This window comes from Oryzias melastigma, linkage group LG22 (genome assembly GCF_002922805.2).
Source record: "Oryzias melastigma strain HK-1 linkage group LG22, ASM292280v2, whole genome shotgun sequence".
Lineage (NCBI taxonomy): Eukaryota > Metazoa > Chordata > Actinopteri > Beloniformes > Adrianichthyidae > Oryzias > Oryzias melastigma.
This window is the reverse complement of record NC_050533.1, coordinates 7,425,286-7,448,301: the sequence shown is the minus strand read 5'-3', so window position 1 is coordinate 7,448,301 and position 23,016 is coordinate 7,425,286. Positions and strand designations below refer to the sequence as shown.

At 35.4% G+C, this 23,016-nt stretch overlaps 4 protein-coding genes across 6 annotated transcripts in view; 2 read left to right on the top strand and 2 right to left on the bottom strand.

Moving 5' to 3' along the window:
- Positions 1–1,176: 1,176 nt before the first annotated feature.
- LOC112147907 (kelch domain-containing protein 1) lies at positions 1,177–6,461 on the bottom strand. Its single transcript, XM_024274566.2, has 14 exons — positions 6,302–6,461; positions 5,959–6,067; positions 4,729–4,799; positions 4,465–4,582; positions 4,205–4,317; positions 4,019–4,106; positions 3,660–3,743; positions 2,922–3,002; positions 2,780–2,838; positions 2,593–2,702; positions 2,445–2,517; positions 2,294–2,378; positions 1,536–1,588; positions 1,177–1,384 (listed from the first exon to the last, which is right to left on the bottom strand). Exons 2-14 carry the CDS (start codon positions 6,064–6,066, stop codon positions 1,243–1,245), a joined length of 1,185 nt encoding a protein of 394 aa, XP_024130334.1. The 5' UTR covers position 6,067; positions 6,302–6,461; the 3' UTR covers positions 1,177–1,242.
- Positions 6,462–7,067: 606 nt separating this feature from the next.
- pole2 (polymerase (DNA directed), epsilon 2) lies at positions 7,068–12,228 on the top strand. The gene is made up of 19 exons (XM_024274553.2): positions 7,068–7,217; positions 7,448–7,548; positions 7,752–7,827; positions 7,959–8,036; positions 8,157–8,250; positions 8,318–8,392; positions 8,503–8,586; positions 8,712–8,768; positions 8,846–8,894; positions 9,017–9,089; positions 9,846–10,018; positions 10,093–10,182; positions 10,884–10,938; positions 11,014–11,073; positions 11,157–11,234; positions 11,372–11,480; positions 11,598–11,774; positions 11,892–11,959; positions 12,050–12,228. Exons 1-19 carry the CDS (start codon positions 7,147–7,149, stop codon positions 12,066–12,068), a joined length of 1,587 nt encoding a protein of 528 aa, XP_024130321.1. The 5' UTR covers positions 7,068–7,146; the 3' UTR covers positions 12,069–12,228.
- Positions 12,229–13,081: 853 nt separating this feature from the next.
- klhdc2 (kelch domain containing 2) lies at positions 13,082–19,653 on the top strand. Of its 3 annotated transcripts, none has more exons than XM_024261501.2 (14): positions 13,082–13,221; positions 14,188–14,465; positions 14,548–14,627; positions 14,697–14,814; positions 14,915–15,027; positions 15,577–15,661; positions 16,073–16,156; positions 16,230–16,310; positions 16,399–16,457; positions 16,650–16,759; positions 16,835–16,907; positions 16,983–17,070; positions 17,195–17,247; positions 18,562–19,653. In XM_024261501.2, exons 2-14 carry the CDS (start codon positions 14,199–14,201, stop codon positions 18,683–18,685), a joined length of 1,335 nt encoding a protein of 444 aa, XP_024117269.1. In that variant the 5' UTR covers positions 13,082–13,221; positions 14,188–14,198; the 3' UTR covers positions 18,686–19,653. The 3 variants fall into 3 exon arrangements, with proteins under 3 accessions (XP_024117269.1, XP_024117202.1, XP_024117131.1); XM_024261434.2 differs by having other exon boundaries at positions 13,083–13,221; positions 14,175–14,465; XM_024261363.2 differs by having other exon boundaries at positions 13,089–13,221; positions 14,124–14,465.
- A 76-nt stretch (positions 19,654–19,729) lies between these two features.
- The window catches only part of LOC112138490 (nuclear export mediator factor Nemf), an 11,909-nt gene continuing 8,622 nt past the window's right edge, over positions 19,730–23,016 (bottom strand). The window contains exons 20-32 of the mRNA XM_024261071.2: positions 22,891–22,949; positions 22,698–22,818; positions 22,407–22,626; positions 22,285–22,330; positions 22,164–22,213; positions 21,940–22,081; positions 21,087–21,164; positions 20,708–20,926; positions 20,595–20,630; positions 20,416–20,522; positions 20,290–20,333; positions 20,132–20,211; positions 19,730–19,877 (exon numbers count right to left, since the gene is read on the bottom strand). Coding sequence (XP_024116839.1) covers positions 19,800–19,877; positions 20,132–20,211; positions 20,290–20,333; positions 20,416–20,522; positions 20,595–20,630; positions 20,708–20,926; positions 21,087–21,164; positions 21,940–22,081; positions 22,164–22,213; positions 22,285–22,330; positions 22,407–22,626; positions 22,698–22,818; positions 22,891–22,949 — 1,280 coding nt within the window. The 3' untranslated portion in view covers positions 19,730–19,799. The remainder of the gene's footprint in view (positions 19,878–20,131; positions 20,212–20,289; positions 20,334–20,415; positions 20,523–20,594; positions 20,631–20,707; positions 20,927–21,086; positions 21,165–21,939; positions 22,082–22,163; positions 22,214–22,284; positions 22,331–22,406; positions 22,627–22,697; positions 22,819–22,890; positions 22,950–23,016) is intronic.

Below are 23,016 nucleotides of genomic sequence, written 5' to 3'. Positions count from 1 at the left end.
CGTTAAGTAAAAAATGAGAAAAAATAAATGTTTAGGCTGATGCAGAAGATTGTTTTGTTCATTTTACAGCCAAAATAGACTTTGTGTATCCTAGAACTTCCATGTTAGTTTAAAAAAATAACATTTTTGTTGTCAATGCAACTGTTTTTCACAAAAAATCTACTGATTGTTTTTTAAATTGATTATTTTTAAAGGTTTTGCAAATAAAATGGTCATCAGTGTCCTTTTTTGCTGATAATATGATACTTTTAAATCATCAGCTTGATGTGCCATTACATTTTTAAGGTACTAGCTGTTTTAATAAGTTTTTTTCTACATGGATTTTCCAAAATACTGAACAGAGATTGTTTTCTACGACAGGAAATGCATTGAAAAAGCTACAATCTTCACACAACTCAGTATAAATAAAGTAAAAATGTTCTTTCAAAGAGATTTAAACCACGAAAACTCCTTCCTGACTTTTTTAGACCTCTAAATCTTAATTAACCACATGAAGCTGTGCGATTGTCGTTGTATAAAAGGAGAAACAGGACTACATGCCAGGAGGTTGTACTTTAAACAGGGTGTTAACTGATGAAGACCTCCAGGGTTTGTTTTGCACAGGATTGGTGTCATGTCATCCGATCGTTCCCGCTCGGCTCCCTTTCAGAAGCCGCTTGTCATCCATTACTTTGTACTTGAACTCGTGTCGTGCTCAGTAAATGAGAAGGTCCGGCTCTGCCTGATTAAAACCAGCAGAGACTTCTTTAAGCGCTCTGGACGTCCTTTCTGGACGACATGTGGCGACCACAAAAGGTATAAGAAGTAAATGTTTATGTAAGGTTTCCTCCCAGTTTCGGCTCTTTTTCCGGTCCAGCCGCTGGGAAATGTGGCACCAGAAATATTTCCAGTGATTTTTAAGCCTGTTTCTGCTGACACGACTCACCGCATTTAAACAGAAAAAAGTCTGGAGCCACTTAGTGGCCCAAAAAAACAAAAAAAAAAAAAACTCTTGTTCAAACATACTTTAAAATAAAATGGTTTAATTTTCCATTAAATGCTCAGTTTATCACAATCTTTTCACAAAAAAGTTCCTCATAACTTGTTAAATGGTCACAGTGACTTAAGTGTTATAGAATATACAAAATAAAATACATTATTTTTTAAAACTGTAAAATAACATAAAATATATTTGTCTTTTACAAATTAAAACTTTTAACATAAAAAAGTAACTAAAAATCTATCTAACAATAACCACTGTGTTTAACGGAGATGCTTCTTCGACGATCTGTAGAAAGAAATCCTCTTCTGCAGCGACTTCAGCAGCTTGTGAGGTAGAAGAGGAAGCTGACGTCTGAGGTTCTCCGAGTGTCGCATATTTTTTGCAATGTAATCTTGACAAATCCTGACAGGAAACAGAAGCTCTGTCAGATCATTTTATGAAAAAAACAACTTCAAATAACAAGATATTATAAAAAAAATCCCAAAACACAAACGGAAGAACAGAGAAATATCTTTAATATTATCAAAATTATCATTGTAATTGAGCAAATTACCTAAATAGAGGATATGGTTGTGTCTGGAACACAATGGCATCATTGCAGTGACCCTGAAAAGAACAAAATAATCACAAAATTAATTGTCAGAACCAAATTGTAGTTTGTTTTATGAACAATACAAGTAATTTTGTTATATGAGCATCAACACTTAATATTATTTTTTCCACAGCAGCAAACCATAAACAACAATTGGATTTCATGTGATTATCTCATTGAGATGTTTAAACATTTTTCCACATTTTCAGAACTGCGCTTCTAATATTACACATTAAATGAACTTTTAATGTAGTTTCAGACACACTTTGCTACAGTGTGATTGCCAAATACCAGTGTTTTTTCATAATATAACAAAAAAAAGACAAAAATGTAGTTACAAAACAGAAAAAAACCTAGAAATATGACCTAAAACACAATGTCCTAAAGCATGTTTTTGATTAGATTAGAATAAAATGTTCAATAGTAAACACTTATTAATGAGTTATCTTATTGGTTTTACTAAAAAACTGAAAGACTAATCTAGTAGAAATATATGTAATCTTTAAAAATGTTTGTTCAATGTTTTTCCTGCAAAGTAAGTCTAACTAAATCATTCGTATTATAAAAAACAGATTATCAGCAGTTGTCAATATAGAACATTTAGTTAAACCAAATCCTGCTTGTATTTGCTTCACAAATACGATTTTAGTCGCATTTTTCTATGTAAAGATTAAGAATTTTTACTTTTTTGAAAAATTAAACACTTTAAAATTCCTTACAGAGTCCACCAGGAGGATGTAGTCACAACTTCCACCAAACACAACCACATCTGCATCTTTGGCCGCACATGCCGAGTGCCAAAGCCTCAAAGAAAAACAGAAATATTCAATTAATGTCGTATTTTTAAACTTATAAAATATAAATTTGTACCTTGGCTTATTCTGAAAGGGATGCTGCAACTCCGTCCATTTTTTTGTTTCAACGTCAAACAACCAGCCATCACCTTTATTGTACAAAATTAATAGAGTTTAGCTACAAAAGAGTAAAAACTAATAATAAAGTTTTAAATGAAACGTACTCATTGGTTTGCAGTTTACACTCAGACCTCCAAACAAAAACATGGTGGTGTCGGACACGGCTGTGAGCGTATGCCAGGATCTGCCTACCGGAGGAGTGGACAGGGGGATTCTGGGAAGTATATTTAGAATCATAACAATCAGGATTTTTACATTTTTATACTAAAAATGTCTCATAGGTTGACTCACATTTCTGACCACGTCCACGATTCAAGATCCAAACAGTGAATGTCACTAGTCCTGGTTTCCTAGATGTGAAAAAAGAAATTTCTTGTCTGCTTTTGAGCTAAAAGATGTAAAGTTGATGTAAAAAAGGACCGGAAGGACTCACCCTGACTCTGCCCCCACAAACGTATCCTTTACATCCAAGTGTGGCACCAGCGTGCGCTGCCCTCGGAGCAGGAGCACGGCCCTAGAAAGAAAAACACAGATGAGATGAAAAGCGACGANNNAAAAAAAAAAAAAAAAAAAAAATCTTCACTGATGATCACTTGATTTTGAATCGCCAAAAAGTCATTTCTTTGTTTTTTAAACCTATCCGGAAATAAAAGCTTCACAAGATGCTCCAGGTATTTTTCTTGTAAATGTATGACATTTTCTCTTAAGTTTACATTAAAGCCGTACATTTATAACTTTAAAAGTACTAAAATTTACGATTTTGACCCTCTTCAGGGCAGGCATTGCAGATTTGAGACAGCTAAATGCTAACTACCTGTTACTACCCCATAAGATCCCCAAATATCACATTTTTTTCTGTTACTAAAACTTAATTTGGCCCTGTCAGGGTTAAAACATGTAAATTGGTGAGAAAAAAGTAACAAATTTTACCTATAAATTTCAATGTCATAAATATACGACTTTATTCTCACCGTTATGACTTCCTTTCTCGTAAATTTACACATTTTAAGTTGTATTTTTTTTTTTTGAAAATGCTTGTAAACTGACCCTAATATTCCATCGTGCTTTTTATTTCTTGTATGTTATTTATTATAGCAAGAGTGACCCTTTTTTTTGTTTATACATCAGGTTAAAAGCATAAGTGACTGTATAACTTATGTCTTCTACTTGCATGGGTTTGTGGTTCATTCCAAGTGACTTCTGTGGGATCAAACACATGAACTTCATTGTTCCATCCCCAGAAGGCGTCTGACACCTGAAAAAATGCACAGAAAATGAATTAATGCATTATATTTTGTAATTAATGAAAAGCGTATCCTAACATGAAGACAATCAGTACTATATTTGACAGATAATTTCCAGTTTGAGACAATTCTCTGGGTTTTATTGGTTTTCTTAAGGAAAATATAATTGATTATCTATAAACAGACTAACTGCAACCTATTTACCATTTATGTCTTTGAAAAATATATTTAATTTTGTGGCTTCATGACTGAAGAAAAAAAAACTACAAGAAGGGAAACACTTTACCCATGATGCTTCATCTGCAATAAAGTTTCTGCTCCTGCTGTTAATGTCAGTGAGAAGTTTGCGACCGTATCCTCCAAAATAAATGAGCCTAGAAGACACAGAACAGCAGAATTTAAACTTTAAAAACTTTATAAAAACTGGTTTAGACGTGACACCAATCAATCTGAGTATTTTTAAATGTTTTACCTTTCATTGTAAAGCCAGCAGGATAGTTTGTCTCGTGGTGAAGGAGCTGAACCAGATTTTGGTTCGATTTTTCTCCACATGTATTTACCGTCTGTCAGGTCGACACAGTACATCTGTTCAAATCCAAAAACTGGATCAGTAAATACTTTAGTTTTTTTTCCCTGGATTTATTATTCTGACTACGCAGAATTTATTCATTGATTTACAAGATTTTTACAACTCGTAAATGTTTTATTAGGAAGAAAACAAACTCAAAACACCTGATTTGTCTGTCCATTGTCATCACAACCTCCAAATATGTACAAGTGATCATTGAGGAAGCAGCTGCATGACCCAGACATGGAGGGAGGGACTTCACCGATCATGTGAAACACCTTCCTTCAAAAAAAAAAAAAAATTGAATTGTCATTCGTTAATTCAATTTTCACTTTTTATAAACAAATGAGAGGACATCAAACCATTTAAATCTGAATATTAGTAGTTTTATTAAAAAAAAAAAAAAAAATGCTAAGACAGTTTCTCACCATGTTCCTCCTTCTAGATCATACACCCAGATCTCATCACCCGGAAGAAAAATTTCCTCATCACTGACGGACTGCAATTTTAAAGAGAAAAAAAGCACAAAATAAAGAAATATTATGCCATGTGTACAGAGCCATATATGCATATTAGCTAGTAGTGTATGCACTACTTTATTTTGAACACTGGTGGACAGCTTGTAACCATAGAAACACATCACTTAAACCCTCACGCGTATTCGTACATTTGGATGTTTTTAATGAAAGTTGCTGTCATGGACCCGAATTTTGGATTTTTTAAAGAAAATTTGGTGGAAAAACAAAATAAACAATAGCAGCTATGGTGCAGAGGTAGAGTGGTTAACCTCTGATCAGGATTGCGGGTTCAATTCTCGCCATGCCCGCTCATGTGTCAACTGAACCCCACATTGCTCCTGGTGGTTAGGTTGGAACCAGAGTTCGGCAGTGAAGCCGTAATCATTCGGCTGCAGCTTGTTCAAAACTCAACGCTTTTTAACCAAGACCAGAAAGAAGGAAGAGCACGTTACTCCAAATAAAAAACTTTAAGATCGATTTTAAGGTTCTTTTGTTAGTTTATAAAAGCTTGAATGGAATTGGACCTTCATTTTTACGAGATTTACTTTTAGTTTATGACCCTCCCACAGGTCCTCAGGTGCAAGTTTGTGGGTGGCCCCAAAGGTCAGAACAAAAACACACGGCGAGGCCACATTTCAGCACTGTGGGCTTCACAGGTGGAACAGCCTACATGAGGATGTAAGGGCATCCACTGTGGGAAGTTTTAGGAAAGAAAAAAAAAACTAAAAAAAGTAAAGTAAAATTTAAATTCAGATCAATATGCAAATATGTGTGTGGGTTTTCGCGAGTGGAAGTGTGATTGTTTGGCGCTTTCGGCCTTCTAAGAAAGCATAAAAGAGCTATGTAAGTATACGCTAATTACCATTTTAAAAAGTGTTCAGTAAACAGTAATTTCATAGGACAGACCTCAAAAAGATATATATAAGGATAAATATATATTTTTACAGCAAATATAGGCTACGAATGCACTTTTTTTTTTTATAACAGAAATAAATAATTGGCAGAAAAAAACAAAAACACATAAATAGTAGTATAAAACCTGTAGAAATTCTGTTCATGTTTAGACTTGGCTGATGTGACAGGTCATTTTTCAAACATAACTCGCTTGGTAGCATTTCTTTTTTTCTTTCTTTCTCTTACCATATAGCCTCCCCACACATGCAGCAGGTTGTTCACCACTACAGCCGAGTGTCCGCTCCTTTCCCGGGCCACCAGCTCCAAACACCCCCCTTCCAATGTAGGATCCATGCTGTCAATAACAAGCAGAAAAACGTGACTCGTTTTTTTAAAACAGAAATATATAAATAACACTGACAGAACGACGTCCGACGAGCACAAAGGCGAGGAAAAAATCGTCTAAATCGTGTTTAAAATCCATAAGGAATACATTAGAACTGTCAATTTTAGCTAACTTTGGTTATCGTTACAGGTTATCTACACACTGTGGGACAAAACTCTACAAATCAATTAATATAAGACATACCCTCAGTCTACAGTGCAGCTCCAAGCTTCGTACTTCTATTGTCATGCTGTCAAAAACTGCTCACTTAACACAAAACACACAAGTTCATCGTGGGTGCCATCCGCTGTGTAAACAACGTGAGTGCAGGGGACAAACAAGCAGGAACTTCCGGTTCAGATTTTCAAGATAAATGCATGTGAACTTATCGTGTATGCTATAGGTTACATGGATACGGATATAAACATACTTTTATTTTTACTTGTATTAACTGTGGTTTGTGTCACTAGCTATTAAAATACCGTCAGTGTTCAACCCCGAAAAAATGCGCCAGCGTTTAAGTTAACCACATTTCCGAATAAGGTCTTTCAAATTAAAAGTTAACCATTTGCCCTTTACTAGTCATAATTGTAGTAAATTAAACAATATACTTATTGTGAGGTACATATCATTGCCATATTTAACTTTAAGCATTTTACTTTAAATTTCAAATTATTTTTATTTAACTTGTGTCAACAGGTGCATCTAGTTCAATAAAGTGCTCACAAAAAAGAGACCAGACATTTTAGTTTAAACATGTTACGTGATTTTATGACCTGATTTTGTTTTTAAGCTTTCATGGTTATCACTTTTTAATAGTCCAAAGCAAATACTAAAAGGCAATATTTTGCTAGTCTTTTTATTTTCGTTTTCCTGATCATTTTTTAAACATTTATTACAATGAATTTTTTTGAATGAAATTGTAAGTTTCTGGGAAAAGGGAGAAAAAGGAAAAAAGAAAAGAAAGAAGATTCGCTCTTTGGAGGAAGTGACGACAAACACGGAAGTTGCCTTTTAGCGCCAAATCTTGAGGCGCAATAAACATAAACATGGATTTACCTCGGAAAATAAAGTCCAAAGTGACGGCTGGCTTCAAGATGAGGGGACTGATACTTCGACCGTAAGCTTAACTTTGTGCATTCACTGTATAACATTTTTTTTTTCTGTTTTAGTAACACCGGCTACAGAACCTCCTTTGTCATTTTAGAGACACAGTCTCCAATGTTTCCATTACAGACTCCATCCATGTATAAATTAGTGCTATAGTGCTTTTTTGTTACTTTTTCCCCACATGTTCCTTATTCATGTATTTTTTAAATAAAGTTGTGTTGTTGCGTGTTTCCTCTTCAGTGAAGCCAGTCGGTATCTTTCTGAGGTGCTGGAATCAGTCAATATCTCTGAACTTGAGGATGTCATTGAGAAGGTTCTGGATTCAGTGGAGAAGCAACCCTGTAAGTGTAGTGCAGTCAGTTTCTGCAGGTCTCTTTGTACTTTTTGTGTACAGATTTTTCCAAAAAGGAAGGATTGATCACGTGTTCAATCACTATGTTTCTATCTAGAAGTTGATGGCATTTTAGACTAAATGTCTTCTCTTTTGAAATATTACGTTACTCGTAAGTAGCTTCTTCTGATTTTATGTTTTTATTACCGACAGTGTCCTCGAATATGATCGAGCTGGCTGTGGTTGAAACTGCTGTACAAGACTGCACCCAGTCTTGTGATGAAACCATGTAAGTAACAATTTTAACATTAGATTATCTTTTTTCCCCCTCTTATTTGTTCTTGTTGTTACGACATAAAGTGTCATAAACTGCTGCCAAACAAAAGTTTGTTGTCACTAAGTAATTGAATTCGTTTACAGTGACAATATTTTTAACATCATTGGAGCCTTTGATGTGCCCAGATACATTTACAACGTGGAGAGGAAGAAATTTCTACCGTGAGCTTTTATTTTTGTTTCTTCTTTCAGTTAAAACTTAATTACAGGGAATCTGATTTTGTGTTTTATTGTTGCCACATTTTTTTGTGTTTCCTACTTGTTCTCTCTCTTTTCATGCAGTATCAGTATGACCAATCATCCAGCCCCCAGTCTGTGTGGTTCTGCCAAAGACAAAGCTGAACTTTTCAGGGAGCGCTACACAATCTTACAACAGGTACGTCCCACCTGTCACAATAACTGGCTTATACTCTAATTATGCTCACATTTTGTTACATTTTTAGCGCACACATCGTCATGAGCTCTTCACCCCACCAGCGATTGGAGCTGCTGTTGAAGAAGGTCAAAATAAATTTCAGGTAAAGAAAACAAATTTAAAATAGACCAAAGTGTCTAGTTTTCACTCTTATTTTTGAATGAGTCTAAATCATTTGTGTGGCTAATAATTTACCCTTTATTATTCGTGCAGCTCAGGACAATTGAAGCGTTGCTTGGGAGCACAGCTAAGCTCGGGGAGGTAATCGTACTCGGGATGGTCACTCAACTCAAAGAGGTTAGATGAAAACATTTTTACTTATTTTTTTAAATCACTACCAAACTAAGACTTATTTTGCTCAAAATTGTTACTTTTTTCCATCATTTTTTGTATAATGTGAGGGTTTTTTTTACGTTTGAAAGGGTAAATTTTACCTTGAAGATCCAAGTGGAACAGTACAGCTGGATTTGTCCAAAGCAATATCCTTTGACTGTCTTTAGAGTTTGCCACTAAATGTTTTCATTTAAAGAAATGTTTTCCTGAACACTTTTTTCACCAGTTCCATAATGGCTTGTATACAGAGTCTTGCTTTGTTTTGGCAGAAGGTAATCCTAATTCTGTTCAACTCCACACAATGAAGTTTAAAAAGATGTCTGATGATCCAAAACATGTAGTTCTTGGACACAAACATCTCTGCGGTGCTAAAGGGTTCTTATGTGTTCTGCAGGATGGTATGAGGACTCTGTATTTCACGTCAATGGCTTTGGTTTCCCCCCAACAGAGCCTTCATCAGCCACCAGGTAACTCTTCAGACTCAAATTTCTGTGCAGTGGATCCTCATTCATTGCAGGAATTACTCTCTGAGAATAACTCACAATAGATGATTATGATTTTTTAAGGCTCTCACTATACACTTTGTACACTTTTATTTGAAGACAAATTTTAACGTTTGTAAAATTTCGCTTCCATGTTCAAACCTTTGTAGAATAACAGTGTTATAGAAGGAAAACGGACCTTGAAAATGTATGTTACTTTGGCAAACTGAACACATTCTGTTTAGGAGATACGGCACAAAGGAGACAAATTGACAAACATATTTTTTTCTTTATTTTCTATTCAATTTATTTTTCATATTTTTTTCATCATTTATGTGTTTTTATTGTAGTATTTAATGATTTTAATGCTTGAAACAAATTATTTAAAATTGATGATCCTCTACAGCCAATCAGGACTTCACAACACTATGAATAAGTGCACTAAAAATGTCATAAAATGGCGAGACCACAAAAGGAGAACTGCGATTTAGTGAGTGACCACTCCAGTTTGGGTCTGCTAGCCATATTTAATAAACATACAAGTGATTGCCACTGTAATGAAGAAGAAAATTCCCTAAGTTTTTCCTTAAACTACATAAACACAATCAAGACGAGACAAACAGACTGTTAAAAAAGCCACATTTTTATTTTTTTTTGTTAAAATCAATCCATATAAGAGTTCTAAATGAAAGGATGGTTTCTATGAAAGTACAGTTAATTTACTCTATGCATTAACTCTAGGTCCTACTATGGCAACATAAACTTCTTCGGCGGCCCGTCGTCTACGTCCGTCAAGGCCTCCTCCAAGCTCAAGCAGCTGGAAGAGGAGAGCGAAGACGCCATGTTTGTGATCGTCTCTGACGTCTGGCTGGACAGCGTTGAAGTGATGGAAAAACTCAACATCATGTTCTCAGGTGGAGCAGAATTTCACAGAACAACATTCTATTGTTTTATAGGATTCACGCTGTTATCATTTTTCTCTTTACAGGATATGCCGCCATGCCTCCAACTTGCTTCGTTTTATGTGGGAACTTCTCTTCTGCCCCGTATGGGAAAACACAGAACAGGTCGCTGAAAGGTGAGCCTAAGAATGAGGGCTTTTTCTCCCTTTTAAATAGTGTTCTTTTATTTGATTTTCCTTATTTTTGTTCTACATTTAGTACTTTAACAACAGAGTATTAATGCTATATACTACCATATTTGTATGCTTCATAGTATGAATATTAGGGGCCAGATTTTTACAATCTACAACAACTGAGCACTCATATTTTATTCTATTACTTATTTTTTAGCATTGCTCTTTGGTATCAATTTCAATTGATGGAATAAAAGTTCTATTCTAAAGTAAAAAAAAATGTTTTATTAGTTATGCAGTAATTGCATGTTATGATAAACATATAAACATGTTTTTTGTTTGTTTTTTTTTTACTTAAAATGTGAGTTTTTGTTGTACAAATTAGCACCAAACTTTTAAAAAAATCCTTAAAAAGGTAAAGTAAAAAAAAAATAGAAGACCTGATGTTTTTTTTCTCTTTAATTGTTCAAGATTTGGGAAAAAAATGACCCCTTGGTGCTGTCAAAATAAAGTTGGGAGTCTTATAATATTAAAAAAGTTATAAATCTACCCTTTTGCTGTGTCACACATTTAAATAAAACATCTCAAAATAAGGGTTAAAAAATTCAATCAAAATAACTGATTAATTACAGGTCACAATTAATTAATCGCATAAAAAATGAATTGCATGACGGCACTAATTAATGTGTTGTTTGTTCTATTAGAGTCGCTGAAAGCTCTGGCTGACATGATATGTTCATATCCCAGCATTCACAGCAGGTAGGATCTGACCCATGTAGTATTTTCTCTGACTCTACACCTGATTTTAAAAGCTGTCTTATCTAAACTCTGCAGTAGCCGCTTTGTGTTTGTTCCGGGTCCTGAGGACCCCGGACCAGCCAACATCCTGCCGAGGTAAATCTTTAGAAAAATTTAAGGCATTTCTATCAGTTTTGGACCAACTTCTCTAATGAACATGTTTTTTTTTTTTTTTTTAGACCCCCTTTGGTACAAAACATTACACAGGAGTTCAGTGAGAGAGTGCCATTCTCTGTTTTTACCACCAACCCGTGCAGGTAAAAACGAACACTGAATGGCTTTAAATATTTGCATAAATGTTTGGTTTAACACAATCTGCATAAAATGAATATATGAAAGATCTGTGTCATGTTAAAGCTAAAATAAAAACTGTCTTCTCCTCTGTTCTGACCAGGATCCAGTACTGCAGTCAGGAGATCGTCGTCGTCAGAGAGGATCTTGTTAACAAGATGTGCAGGAATTGCATCAGGTTGCCCAGCAGTAACCTTGACATCCCAAACCATGTAAGTTTCATGTGATCTCAATAAGCTCTATCAAAAATATGCAAAATTATATATGTTATATATAAAAGCTGCAGTATTGTTGCTTCAGGTGATGAAGTCTTCTTGTTTTCCTCACAGTTTGTGAAGACGATCCTGTCTCAGGGTCATTTGACTCCGCTGCCTTTGTATGTCAGTCCTGTGTTCTGGGCCTATGACTACTCCCTGCGCGTCTACCCGGTGCCTGATGTCATTGTCTTTGCAGACAAGTATGACCCTTTCACCATCACCAACACTGACTGCCTTTGTGTCAACCCGGTAGGCGACTGAAGAAACCTCAACTGTGTTTTTTCTTTATTTTTTCCTAACAAAATCACACTAAAGTTACAGTATTTTAAAAGTCTAAGAAACAACTCGATTTGTTTATTTCTGCAGGGCTCATTCCCTAAAAGCGGCTTCACGTTCAAGGTGTATTACCCGTCCAACAAAACTGTTGAGGACAGGTGAGATGTCATTAAGTTTTACTTGACATAATCAAAGCTTTGTTCTGACGATTGTTGTGTTTACACTAAACTTTTCCTTTTCCCCAACAGTAAACTCCAAGGACTCTGAAGAAATAGACGTTTACTCAGCTTACGTTTGTGTGCATGACTCTACATTTGTGTGCATGACTCTGTATGATACTGTTAGATGATTTGAAATCAAAAGATTTTATGTTTCTTTTTTTCTTTGTTCTGTCATGAAAAATAAAGTTTTATTACTTTTAGTGACAGTTCTGACCATTTGTGCATATGTTGTAGTCAGGAAGATGATGTGGAAACTTCTATAAAAATGCAAAACAGGGTTTTCAACTAAAGTTTTGCTTGCATTTTTAATTAAAACCAAAAACATTAATTACTGCTTTATTTATTTAAAAAAAAAGAAGAAGAAAAGTGTATCTTTACTGGGTAATATGTTTTTATATTTTAAGTTTAGCTGTCATCACCATCCTAAAGGAAAATGTTTTTTCTGAGATTTCAATCCATGATATTTCTTGCCCAATTTACATACGTTTTAAATACAAATTTTAGTCTATAGAGTAAGCTGTTACATTTTAGAACTATTTTTGCTAATTAATTATGTAAAAAGAAGCTATCCTCATTTTTGAAAAGCATTTTGCAAAAAAAAAAGTCAACATGTTTCTTGGGCATCATACATTTTGTACAGAAAATGAAAGGAAAGATTGAAATAGAATAATTACCGTCTACATATGAAAAATGTGTTTTCTTGGGCTATTTTAATATACCTTTTGATTTATTTATTTTACTTGACAGATTAAACACATGTCCTTGCAAAACAAGATCTCCATCATTTATTATTATAAGGAAAAAGCTTTAATATTAACGCGAAAAAAACTTAAAAACTAAAAGTCAAGTTGAAAATGGTTTGGGAAGCTTTCATCTCAGTTTTCTGGTTGCAATCTAGAACATGTGCTTTTATTTTGAAAATTATTGCACTGTTTTACCGTATTTTGAGCAACATTGACGGGAAAATTTGTGCGTTTTTTGCTAAAGAGAAAATGATAAAGAAGTCTTTTGAAACTAATAAAAAATCTATAAATAAAATTAAATAACTTGCTCTTAATAGTTTTTTTCAAATGTGAACTGTGATGTTCGTTGACTTCCGCTCTGCCGAGCTAATCATTTCCGGCGAATCTCTTCCTGGTGCCCTCACTGTAACGGTGGAGTCTTTTTGTTATTCACCAGGAACATAGATTACTCATAAGGTAGGTTTGTTATTAATATCCAGAAATTTGCCCTACATGTGAAAACAAACTGGTTTAATTTGTTGTAAAAGCTCCAAAAAATACGTTTTAGTCGATACTTCAAATTTGTTGAGTTTTAGCAAACAAAACCCTGGCAAGCTAAAAGAAAGACGCTTTTGGTCCAATTAGAGGCTTTTGTCAATTAATTAATTGACTAATCTTATGACTTTTAGGAAATAAGTTTAATGCAAAAGCTTTCTGAACTTATACGAGTGGATATGTTATCGTCTAGATGTTAGCTAAGTTAGCATTGTAACCTAAATAGTTAAGCTACTAAAGTAGGTCAGCTGTAGCTGCTTTGGCGCTGTTTTCATTTGGGTTTGGTGTAGTTTTCTTTTAAAAGCAACATATTTGGACTTATATGAACGAAATAATTTTCGTTTTTCTGAATAATATTTATTTTATGCTCGGTAAATGCTTGCTAATCGGTTCAAGAACTCAAAATCCAGTCCATAACCCCGCCCTCAAACCCAAAACATTTATGATCACATTATTGAAAAGAAGTGAGTTTTTGGATTTTTGTTGAATCAGACTTCCTGAAGTCTTACCTTGCGTGCATATATTTTCTTTTGTGTTATTTATTTGCTTATATTTTAGTCAGTTAAGGTACTTGTCAATCTATTCTCATTTATGCATTTGCTCTTTTAATTAAGTTATTTTTTATAGATTTTTATGGTATTGTTTGATTTATGTTGCTAGCTAACATGGATAGTTGTCAATTAAAATGAGCTAACTGGAATTTAAAACTTGTATTTTGAACAGAAACCATACACATTTATATTGTTTCTCTTTTATTTAGATTTATCTTACGTGTTTTGACCATTTTTTAAAAACACATTTTTTATAATAATTTATTTCTTTAGAAAAAAGCAAACATCAGACCAGCTAGTCTTAAATATTTCCTCCATCACAAGTTATCACTGGCAGACAGAGGAGAAATGGCGGAGAGAATGGCAGACGTCCAGGAAGACCCACCAGCTGGAGAGGACGACAACGACTCCGACAGAGATGATGAGGACAGATTGTTTGTTTGGATGGTAAACAACGACGACGGGGATGAAGACGAGGAAGAGGAGGAGGAAGTGGAGGAGGAACAGTTTGAAACTGAAGGGTCTGAAACGTTTGAGCTGGATGCCCCAGCTGAGCGCAGTGGGCACGTCGCTGTGGTTGATGGAAACATCATGTATGTGTGGGGTGGATACAAGGTATGTCCTGCAGTTCAGTTTTCTCTATACTTACAGCCTTTTAAATCCTCTAAAACAGTTGTATGTCTTTTGTCTCTGCAAGAATGCCCAGACCCATGGGTTCTTTGACTTGTACTTGCCTAGAAATGAGATCTGGACTTACAATATGGAATCGGGAGTCTGGTAAGAACATTCAATAACATGGAAACATTTTTTCATGAACAATAACAATAATAATGTGCTCATTTGTAGGAAAAAACATGTAGCTGGAGGTAATCTTCACACCTCCATGTCTGGAAGCTGTGGCGTGTGTGTCGACGGCTTTCTTTACCTTTTTGGTGGCCATCATGCCAGAGGAAACACAAACAGGGTGAGACTTTTGTGTTGCTAAATCCTAATTTATTGTCTTCAAAAGGCACCTTTTTTAGCTTTTTGTTTCTGAAAGTCATCTTCTCTTCTATACATTGCAGATCTATCGCCTGTGCTTAAGAGCTAATACTCTGATGTGGGAGGAAATGAAAGACCTTAAAGGACTTCCTCCATCATCAAAGGACAAGCTTGGATGTTGGGTTCATAGGAACAGGTAAGAAATGTGCTGTATTTCCAAATCCAAATTATTACATTTGACACGAACTGCCTACATTTTATTTAATCAAACTTGTTTAACTGGATTTGAGAAATGCCATAAAAGAGCAGCAACTCAATCCAACCCCACATAATTTGTATGGAAAGATTAAACCAATTATCACAGACTTTGACATTTCCAGTGATCAAAGAACTCTAACAGGTTTGCTAACAGGACATTTTAAATGACCTGATTGGAGAAAAGTTTTTCCTTTAGTTGATTATTACTAGTGGAAATTTAGGGGGCATTTGCTGCATCTTTTGCCACAGAACAGCTGTGAAACAGGCTTTAAATTCTGTTCCAAGTTGCCCTAAAGGGGCTTAGAAAAATCTTAAATGTAATTTTATTAAACTAGTGGGAGCCTGCTTCTTTACTCCCTCATTACAATAAATACTAACATCTGACCTTCTGTGTCAACCAAGAAATATGTTAGTTCAAAATTTAAGTGGGTAACGCACAAAAACAAATCTTATTTTGTAAAAGAGTTTATTTAATTTTGGTTTTCAGATTGATCTTCTTTGGCGGTTATGGCTATGCTCCTCAGGGATCTCATCGAGGGACTTTTGAATATGATGAATCCTCCTCCCTTGGGGTCAGTTAAGAATAATGTCTATAGAAATATACTGAGATTTAAAAAGTTTTGCTCCGTTTATTCATTTTCTTATTGCCTTATTAAAATTTTTTTTTTTTGTTCATTTATGTTGTTCTGTTTACCATTAAATCATCTTTAGCCAATTTGCAGAAAAGGAAGAGGCTTAAAAATAGCCTTTTAACTGTAGAATACGTAACTACCGGTACTATTTTAATTATAATGTTGTTGCATCTTAATCCCATTCATGACAACTCAATCTAATTTAGAACAAACAGTCACAATTGTATTTATATATCTAAAATAACCAATTTAAATAAAAAACGTTTTAATGTTTGTTTAAAATTGCATGAAAACATTAGAAAATAGAGGAAATTGCATTTTTTTTTCTTAAATATGTCTCTTGTTTTACAGTATGACAGTCCTGGGCGAGGCTGGAACAACCACATTCACATCTTGGATCTGGAGACATTCACTTGGAGCCAACCTATAACCCACGTAAATACTACCTCATCTCAAGTTCAGGATGTTTTTCACACTATATAAAGTAATAGTGGTTGTTTTGGTGTAGGGCAACACCCCGTCACCCAGAGCAGCTCATGCCTGTGCTACAGTCGGTAACCGTGGTTACGTCTTTGGTGGACGCTTCAAGGTAAGAAGGAAGAGGAAATATTCTTCATCCTTCAGGTAAGACGGTACGAGCAAATTGCTAATCCGGATTTATTGTATTTTATTTGCAGATGCACAGACTTAACGACCTTTACTATATTGACCTTGACACATGGGAGTGGCATGAGATGTAAGAGCCAGCCCTTTCCTGTGTGACAGTAATAATGCCTACAATAAGTTCTGTTGATGTTTCCTGTTCCAAAATGATGCAATCTAATTTTTCTTTTTAAAATATTGCCTAACAAAGTAAGATTTTGACATTTCTCCTGTTTATTTGTGTTGATTTAATAAGAAAAAAGGTAATTTGTGTGTTCTGCTGCAGGAGTGTCCCCCAGCTCGGCCCTGTTGGACGGTCTTGGCACTCCTTCACACCCGTGTCATCCGATCACATCTTTCTATTCGGAGGCTTCACCACAGAAAGGGAGACGCTCAGTGAGTCTAATTGTTAACCTTTACAGGTCAACGATCGTCTGAGCCGGTTTCCACAGAGACGCTCTTGTTTTCCAGGTGACGCCTGGCTGTACTGTGTGAGCAGAAACGAATGGCGGCCTTTCAAACACAACCACACAGAGAGCCCCAGGTCATTGTCGTCTCTTTTTATGCACATGTATTGGTTGGTTTTTCTCTGCTAAATAGATGTGCTTTTGTGTTCCAGGCTGTGGCACACTGCCTGTTCTGGTCCGGATGGAGAGGTGTTTGTGTTTGGAGGCTGCGCCAACAATCTTTTATCGCACCGGAGAGCGGTAAGCCGTCACCTGATTCTTCACAACCATTTCTATTTTTTTTTTATTTATTTATTTATTTTTTTTTGCTTACTGGACTTGAACTTTTTGTCTTTCCTCCACTATTCCTTTTGTTTTTTAACAGGCTCACAGCAATGAGTTACTGGTCTTCAGTGTTCAGCCTAAATCATTAGTTCGGTGAGTAACAACAGAGCTCTACAAGCCTTCATCTAACATACAATGTGGTGATTTTAAATTTAAAAAATAATTTCAAATTAAAGCCACAAGTGGCCCCCACTGGGTGAACACCTGCTTCAGACAGCTCAGCACCAAAAGCCACACCCACACAGAGGAATTTTTGGAAAAGGAAGCTTCAAAAACAGCTTTTTAAAACATTTAGGATGTGGAATGTTGTTTAAAACTTCACAGTCGTAATTAAAACCCCACTTGGAACATTTAAAAAGAAAAAATTGTTGTAGGTGGCCTTTAAGACTCCGCCGAGCTTTCGGAAACGTGATATTATTGCTCTTCATGAATGCATATTACCATTAAAGCATATTATAATTATGTGAAATTGACTGTTTTTCTGTTTTTTTAGAAGTCAAATCGCAAAACATATTGTAGCATTGATAAAAATAGGTTAATTTTGGCTGTGAATGAATCCCAAAAATGAATTTAGTTCACTATAAATCCTTCACAGATCTACTTATTACTTGAAAAAAAAATTCTCCTGGAAATGTAGAGAATTTTTACTGTATAGTTTTTAAGAAATCCTAAAAGGTGCAACAAATGACACCAGTTAACCGACTTTGGCTGAGAATATATCCTTGACTGTAAATTCACTACATCCACATTCCTTTACAGACCTACTTTGTACTTCAAGGAGTACTACTACTGAAAATATGAAGTATTTTTACTGTATAGTTTTTGAGAAATACACATCTAAAATACTATAAAAATGTCAATTTTTATATCAGTTAACAAACTTTGTTTGGGACTAATTCCTAATTTTAAATTTAGTACATCACAATTCCTTTACAGACAAACTTGGTACTTCAAAGAGTACTACCACTGAAAAGATGAAGTATTTTTACTGTACAATTTTTGAGAAAAGTACGTCTGAAATACTATAAGAATGTTTCATTTTTCGTCAGTTGTCTTTGGGTGGGACTCATTCTTGATTCTTAATTTAGTACATACGTTAAAAAAAACTTCTCTTGGATATTGCATATGTGTGCAAATTTTAGTGAGTTTTTGATTCTGTGGTGAGGTTAAAAATTTTCTTTGGTGTTGTTTAAAACATTATCTTAAAAGCTAAATTAGACATCGACATTTTTTTGCAATTTAAAACAAAAACTAAAAAGAATTAAAGGTTCCAAACCACCAGCATTAACCCATCTATATGAAAACATTTTCTGGAGTTAGATTTTCCTGCATATCATCTCTATTTCTATATCTTTCACTAACGTTCCGAATGACCTCACATTCACTTGTATGTCCTCCACTCTTCAGGTTGTGCATGGAGACCGTTCTGCAGCACAGGGAACATTTGTCGTCTTACTGGGACTGCTTACCCAAACACCTTTTGTACAGCCTGAAGCAGAGAATGTCCCGCGTCAACACTTTGGGATCGTAACGGCCTGGAGAACGTTCTAGGAAAAAGCAGGCAGCCCTTCTACTGCAGGAGTTAAACCCATGTCAAGGAAAAAATGACAGATTTTTCCCTTTGAAAAGCAAAATACTATGACTACACAGCTTGTACGAGTCTCTAGTGATGTTGTTTAAGGTAATCCACTCCCACACATCTAAGCATCAATTTACAGTAAACACAACAGTTTCTGAAAATGTTTGTCACCAGCAAACCTCCAAGACGTTCAACGTTTGGAGCCAAACCGCCAAATCCAGGCAATAAACTTCTCGATTTGAAACCGACTGCAGCACAGCAGCTGCTGTTTGTCACTTTTTATTTTATTTTCAAAATGTGAAATCAGCATTTTTTTGCTGAAGATAGGGGATAGCAAACATCCCATGATGCTTTGAGGTTAGTTTTTTCATTTTCTTGGCTAAACTTTATTTGTAGAAGTTTGTTCAACTCTAAGAGTCTCAATTTCTGGTAATAGTTTTAGGTTTTAATTTGTCCACGTTTAGAAAAGCTTCATGTATTTGTTTTTGGAAAATGTTTTTTTTTTTTTTTAAGCGAGCATCTAAACTCAGACTACAGCAAGCAAATCGAAAGTAAAGGAATTTCTGTACATTTTTTGTAATCAACTTTTCACTTTAAAGTTGTTCAAGTTTCAAATTATTATCCTACTGAATCAATCTACTCTCAAACCACATTAATGTCCACTTTTGTTTTGTAAATATGTATTTATGGTTGTGTGGAAGTGATAGTCTTGTGTTCTCAAAGCTTTTAGCTAAATTGATTAGCCTTTGAACTGAATCAGTGTAATTCCGTACATCCCACATTGCACTGAAACGCCTCTTAAGTAGAGCTTTGTTTTGTACTTTCCTGGTTTGCACAACTTTACAAAGGTTTTATTTTGTAATTGGATTCTGTTGTTGCGGTTTTTACTTTGTACGAGTAAACAAAAGCAGTTAAAATCAGAGTTTATTGTCTTTTTCTTTTACATGAAAAATTATCAACTTTTAAAGTAAAAGAAGTCAGTCAAAACTGTTGCAGTTCTGGTGAGGAATCCATATTTTGATTTACAGATACGGATTTTTTTTTTATTTTTTTATTTGAGTATCTCCTATTTTTTCTTAGCAGCCAACAGGTTTGGAGCAGACACTTTCACTTTTCCGGGCATGTTTCTGGACAGGTCTGCATCCTGCAACACAAGACAGATACTTCAACTTCTTTGCAGACGATAAGCTCTTTTATTTGAGCAAGCTTCCTTGGTGTTTTTTTAAATCAGTCCATTATTAACAAAATACGGAACTCCCAAAGGGACAAAGTAAAAAAAAAAAAAAAAAAGAAAAAGAGTGCTCACCAGATAGTAACCAGAACAGTTTTTTTTTTTTTTTTTACCTTGTCCCTTTAGAGGCTCCGTACAAAATTCCACATTTGTAATATTTTTCTCACCTTGACACTTCGGAGCAAATCTTTTTCTCTCTGTGAGGCATCTTTGGCTTTCATAAAACTTAAAACTGCAGTTCGAGCAGCTAGAAGAAGAAAAAAAAAACTTTAAAACTGAAATCTTTTGAGTTTGATTTTTGTGTATTACTAAACTGGACATTTACCTTTGCCTTTCTTCTGAGAACCTGGAGTCAGTTTGACTTTGTGCCTGTTGAGAGCATCACCTCATTAGCCGACAATCCATACGATTTGAGTTTAGATTAATTTTACAAAAGCATGAGTGCACACACTTGTAGTTTGAGAGGGCCGTGTACGGAGCGCAGACGGGCACAGCGAAGAGCAGCACATCTTCAACGTGAGGCTGGCCTGTCAGAGACGTCAGCAGATTTTCAGCTTCCTGAAACACAAATTTAAAGGGTTTTTTTTTCTTTTTAAAGATTAAACACATTTTATGTTTTAACAAACCCACCTCTACTCCTGGATTGTCCTGATCTACATCATCCTCCTGGAAAAAAAAGGACTTTATTGTAGTCTTTCAAACCACACCTTTTATTACCTTTTATTTACACTGAAATAAGCTACCTTGTCCTCTTGATCTCCAGCCGCTCCATCCTCTCCAGGCGCCTTCACCTCCAACTCCTCGACGCCTCCCGTCTCTTCTGGTTTCTTCACTGCAGATCCAGAACTGCGAGGTTTTTGCTGCTGTTTCTGAGGTGCTGGTTTCTTGATGGGATCTTCTTTTCCCTTCCCTTTCTTGGCTTTCTTCCCTTTATCCTTCTCATCCTTGACGGAACCAGCTGACTGAAGAGGGAAAATCATAGAGTCGGTATTCAATGCGACTCCCTTCATTTCAATCAAATCAAGTGTTTTCCAGGAACACTTAAAAAGTAAAACATGGACATAAAAAAAAAAAAAAATCCCAGCTGGATATCATTAAAAGAAATAGCAGAGAATATTTCACCCCGAGCAGCTGCATCATCAGTTCTCTGTCCTCTTCATCCTGGTCTTTGTACTTCTCCTTGATCTTCTTCAGTTTGTTCTGCAGCATTTATAACAGTTGGGAAGAAAAGAGACTTTTATAGGCAAAAAGAGCTCATTTCAAACTCATCTTGACTTGCAAAAAAAAAAAGGCGATTCATCAAATTCATGAACCAATTGTGCCGTAAAGAAATTATTTTCTTCTTTTTAAGGTTTAAAATTGAGAATTTTAGCAATAAATTCCACATTTGTTCAATTTATACCACTAATAAAGTGAACCCCCCATTAATAATTTGATGTAAATTGAATCAAATTGTAAACTTGAGAAACAATTTAAGGTTTACGCATCAATATTCACCATCGCTCACAATATATTATTTCTTTTTTTTTATTTAATTTCAATTTCTGTGGCTGTATCTTGTTTTTATAATTTAATTTAATTAATTGAAAGCACAAGAAGCATTTTTTTTTTATAAATAAAGTTTGATTTAATAGATAAATCTATGTATGATCGTCCTGAAAAATATCGACATCAAAAGTTTCTGAAAAAAATGTAGCTTTTAGTTTTTTTCCGTTACTGCTTACAGTAATCAATCATTTACGAATTATTCTTTACTATAAAAAAAATGTTAATCTATTATAAATTTAATTTCAAATCGATTTTATTCTATAGCACCTTTATGTAAAAACAAAAAAAAACTCAAGAAAGAAAAAGATTGAACTTCTTCCTAATACATAAATCTATAAAACACGTCAAGCAGAAAAGAAATCTCTTAAAAAATCAAGCTGTAACTAAAACTGTTTATTTTTAAGGATTTTGGGATCAACTTTCCAACCTTCTGTCCTCTCTTCAGAGGAGGCTGTGAGGGCCCTCCTCCACTTTTAGGCCCCTGATCCAAAACCGCTCCAGCAGAAGAAGTCTCGGTGTTCTCCTCGACATCGCATCCCTCTGGTTTCTGCTTCTTCTTCTTGTCTTCTCTGAAAGTTGAGGAAAAACGTTGGAGCTCCCGGAATGAAGTAACTTAGATATTTTAATTAAAAAAAAACATGTTGTACTCACCTCCTCTGCTTGGCAGTCATGTGTTTCTTTCCTTGGGAATCCAGCTCAGCCTGAGAAGACGTTTATGAAACATTAATAAAGTCTGAAACATAAAAACTTAACGTCAAAAGTTGCCACTTACTGCTTTATTTGACGGTTCGGTTTTGAAGCCAGAGTTTTGAGAACTCCTAAAAAAAATAGGAAAAAAGTTTGAAAATGTCCATAAATGTGTCCAGTTTCTTCACCTTTGAGGGGAACTGTTACCTGCTGGGCTGCAGATGAGAGAGGGAAATGGCCGTATCTGGAAAGTTGAACCCTTCACTTTCCTCTTCGTGTTCATCTGTGTTGCTCTGCTCCGACTCCATCGCTCCTGCATCTGCCGAAAGTTCCTCAGATTTATCCCTTTTCGTCTTGTTTTCCACTTCCTGCGTCCGATCCTCTCCTGCTTTTTCTTCCGTCGGATCCTCATTGCTGCTGTCGTCTCCTGAAGGCACAACAGACACCGTCTTCTTCCTCGACTCTACTTTCCAAACGCTAAAGTTTGTGTCCTATTACCTATCAGCTCCTCTCCTTCCTCCAGAAGCTCAGCGGTTCTTGACGTGACCTCGTCCATGTCTTCTTCGACACTTTTCACCTTCCGTTCGCCTCGGTGACGGAACACGCTCTGCTCGTCAACCTGCAAAAGACCACAGGATAATTAAATACAAAAAAACGCTTTAGACCGTTTTCTGATGTGCTCACAGCAAACCTTGAAAAGGAACCCAAAGCCCATGATCAGGTAGGACGGCGGCAGAAAGTTTTTCTTTCCTAAAATGGAAAGAAAATCAATTGAATCCACTGGAGATCATTCTGAATGTTCACTTTGAAGACCCTC

Coding starts and splice junctions, on each gene's coding strand:
- klhdc2 (XM_024261501.2), top strand. CDS start 14,199: ATGGCGGAGAGAATGGCAGACGTCCAGGAAGACCCACCAGCTGGAGAG. Junction 14,815..14,914: donor CCAGAGGAAACACAAACAGG/GTGAGACTTTTG, acceptor TATACATTGCAG/ATCTATCGCCTGTGCTTAAG. Junction 17,071..17,194: donor TTTTATCGCACCGGAGAGCG/GTAAGCCGTCAC, acceptor GTTTTTTAACAG/GCTCACAGCAATGAGTTACT.
- LOC112147907 (XM_024274566.2), bottom strand. CDS start 6,066: ATGGATCCTACATTGGAAGGGGGGTGTTTGGAGCTGGTGGCCCGGGAA. Junction 4,800..5,958: donor ATGTGTGGGGAGGCTATATG/GTAAGAGAAAGA, acceptor TTAAAATTGCAG/TCCGTCAGTGATGAGGAAAT. Junction 4,107..4,204: donor TGCTGGCTTTACAATGAAAG/GTAAAACATTTA, acceptor TGTGTCTTCTAG/GCTCATTTATTTTGGAGGAT.
- pole2 (XM_024274553.2), top strand. CDS start 7,147: ATGGATTTACCTCGGAAAATAAAGTCCAAAGTGACGGCTGGCTTCAAG. Junction 8,037..8,156: donor GAGAGGAAGAAATTTCTACC/GTGAGCTTTTAT, acceptor CTTTTCATGCAG/TATCAGTATGACCAATCATC. Junction 10,939..11,013: donor TATCCCAGCATTCACAGCAG/GTAGGATCTGAC, acceptor TAAACTCTGCAG/TAGCCGCTTTGTGTTTGTTC.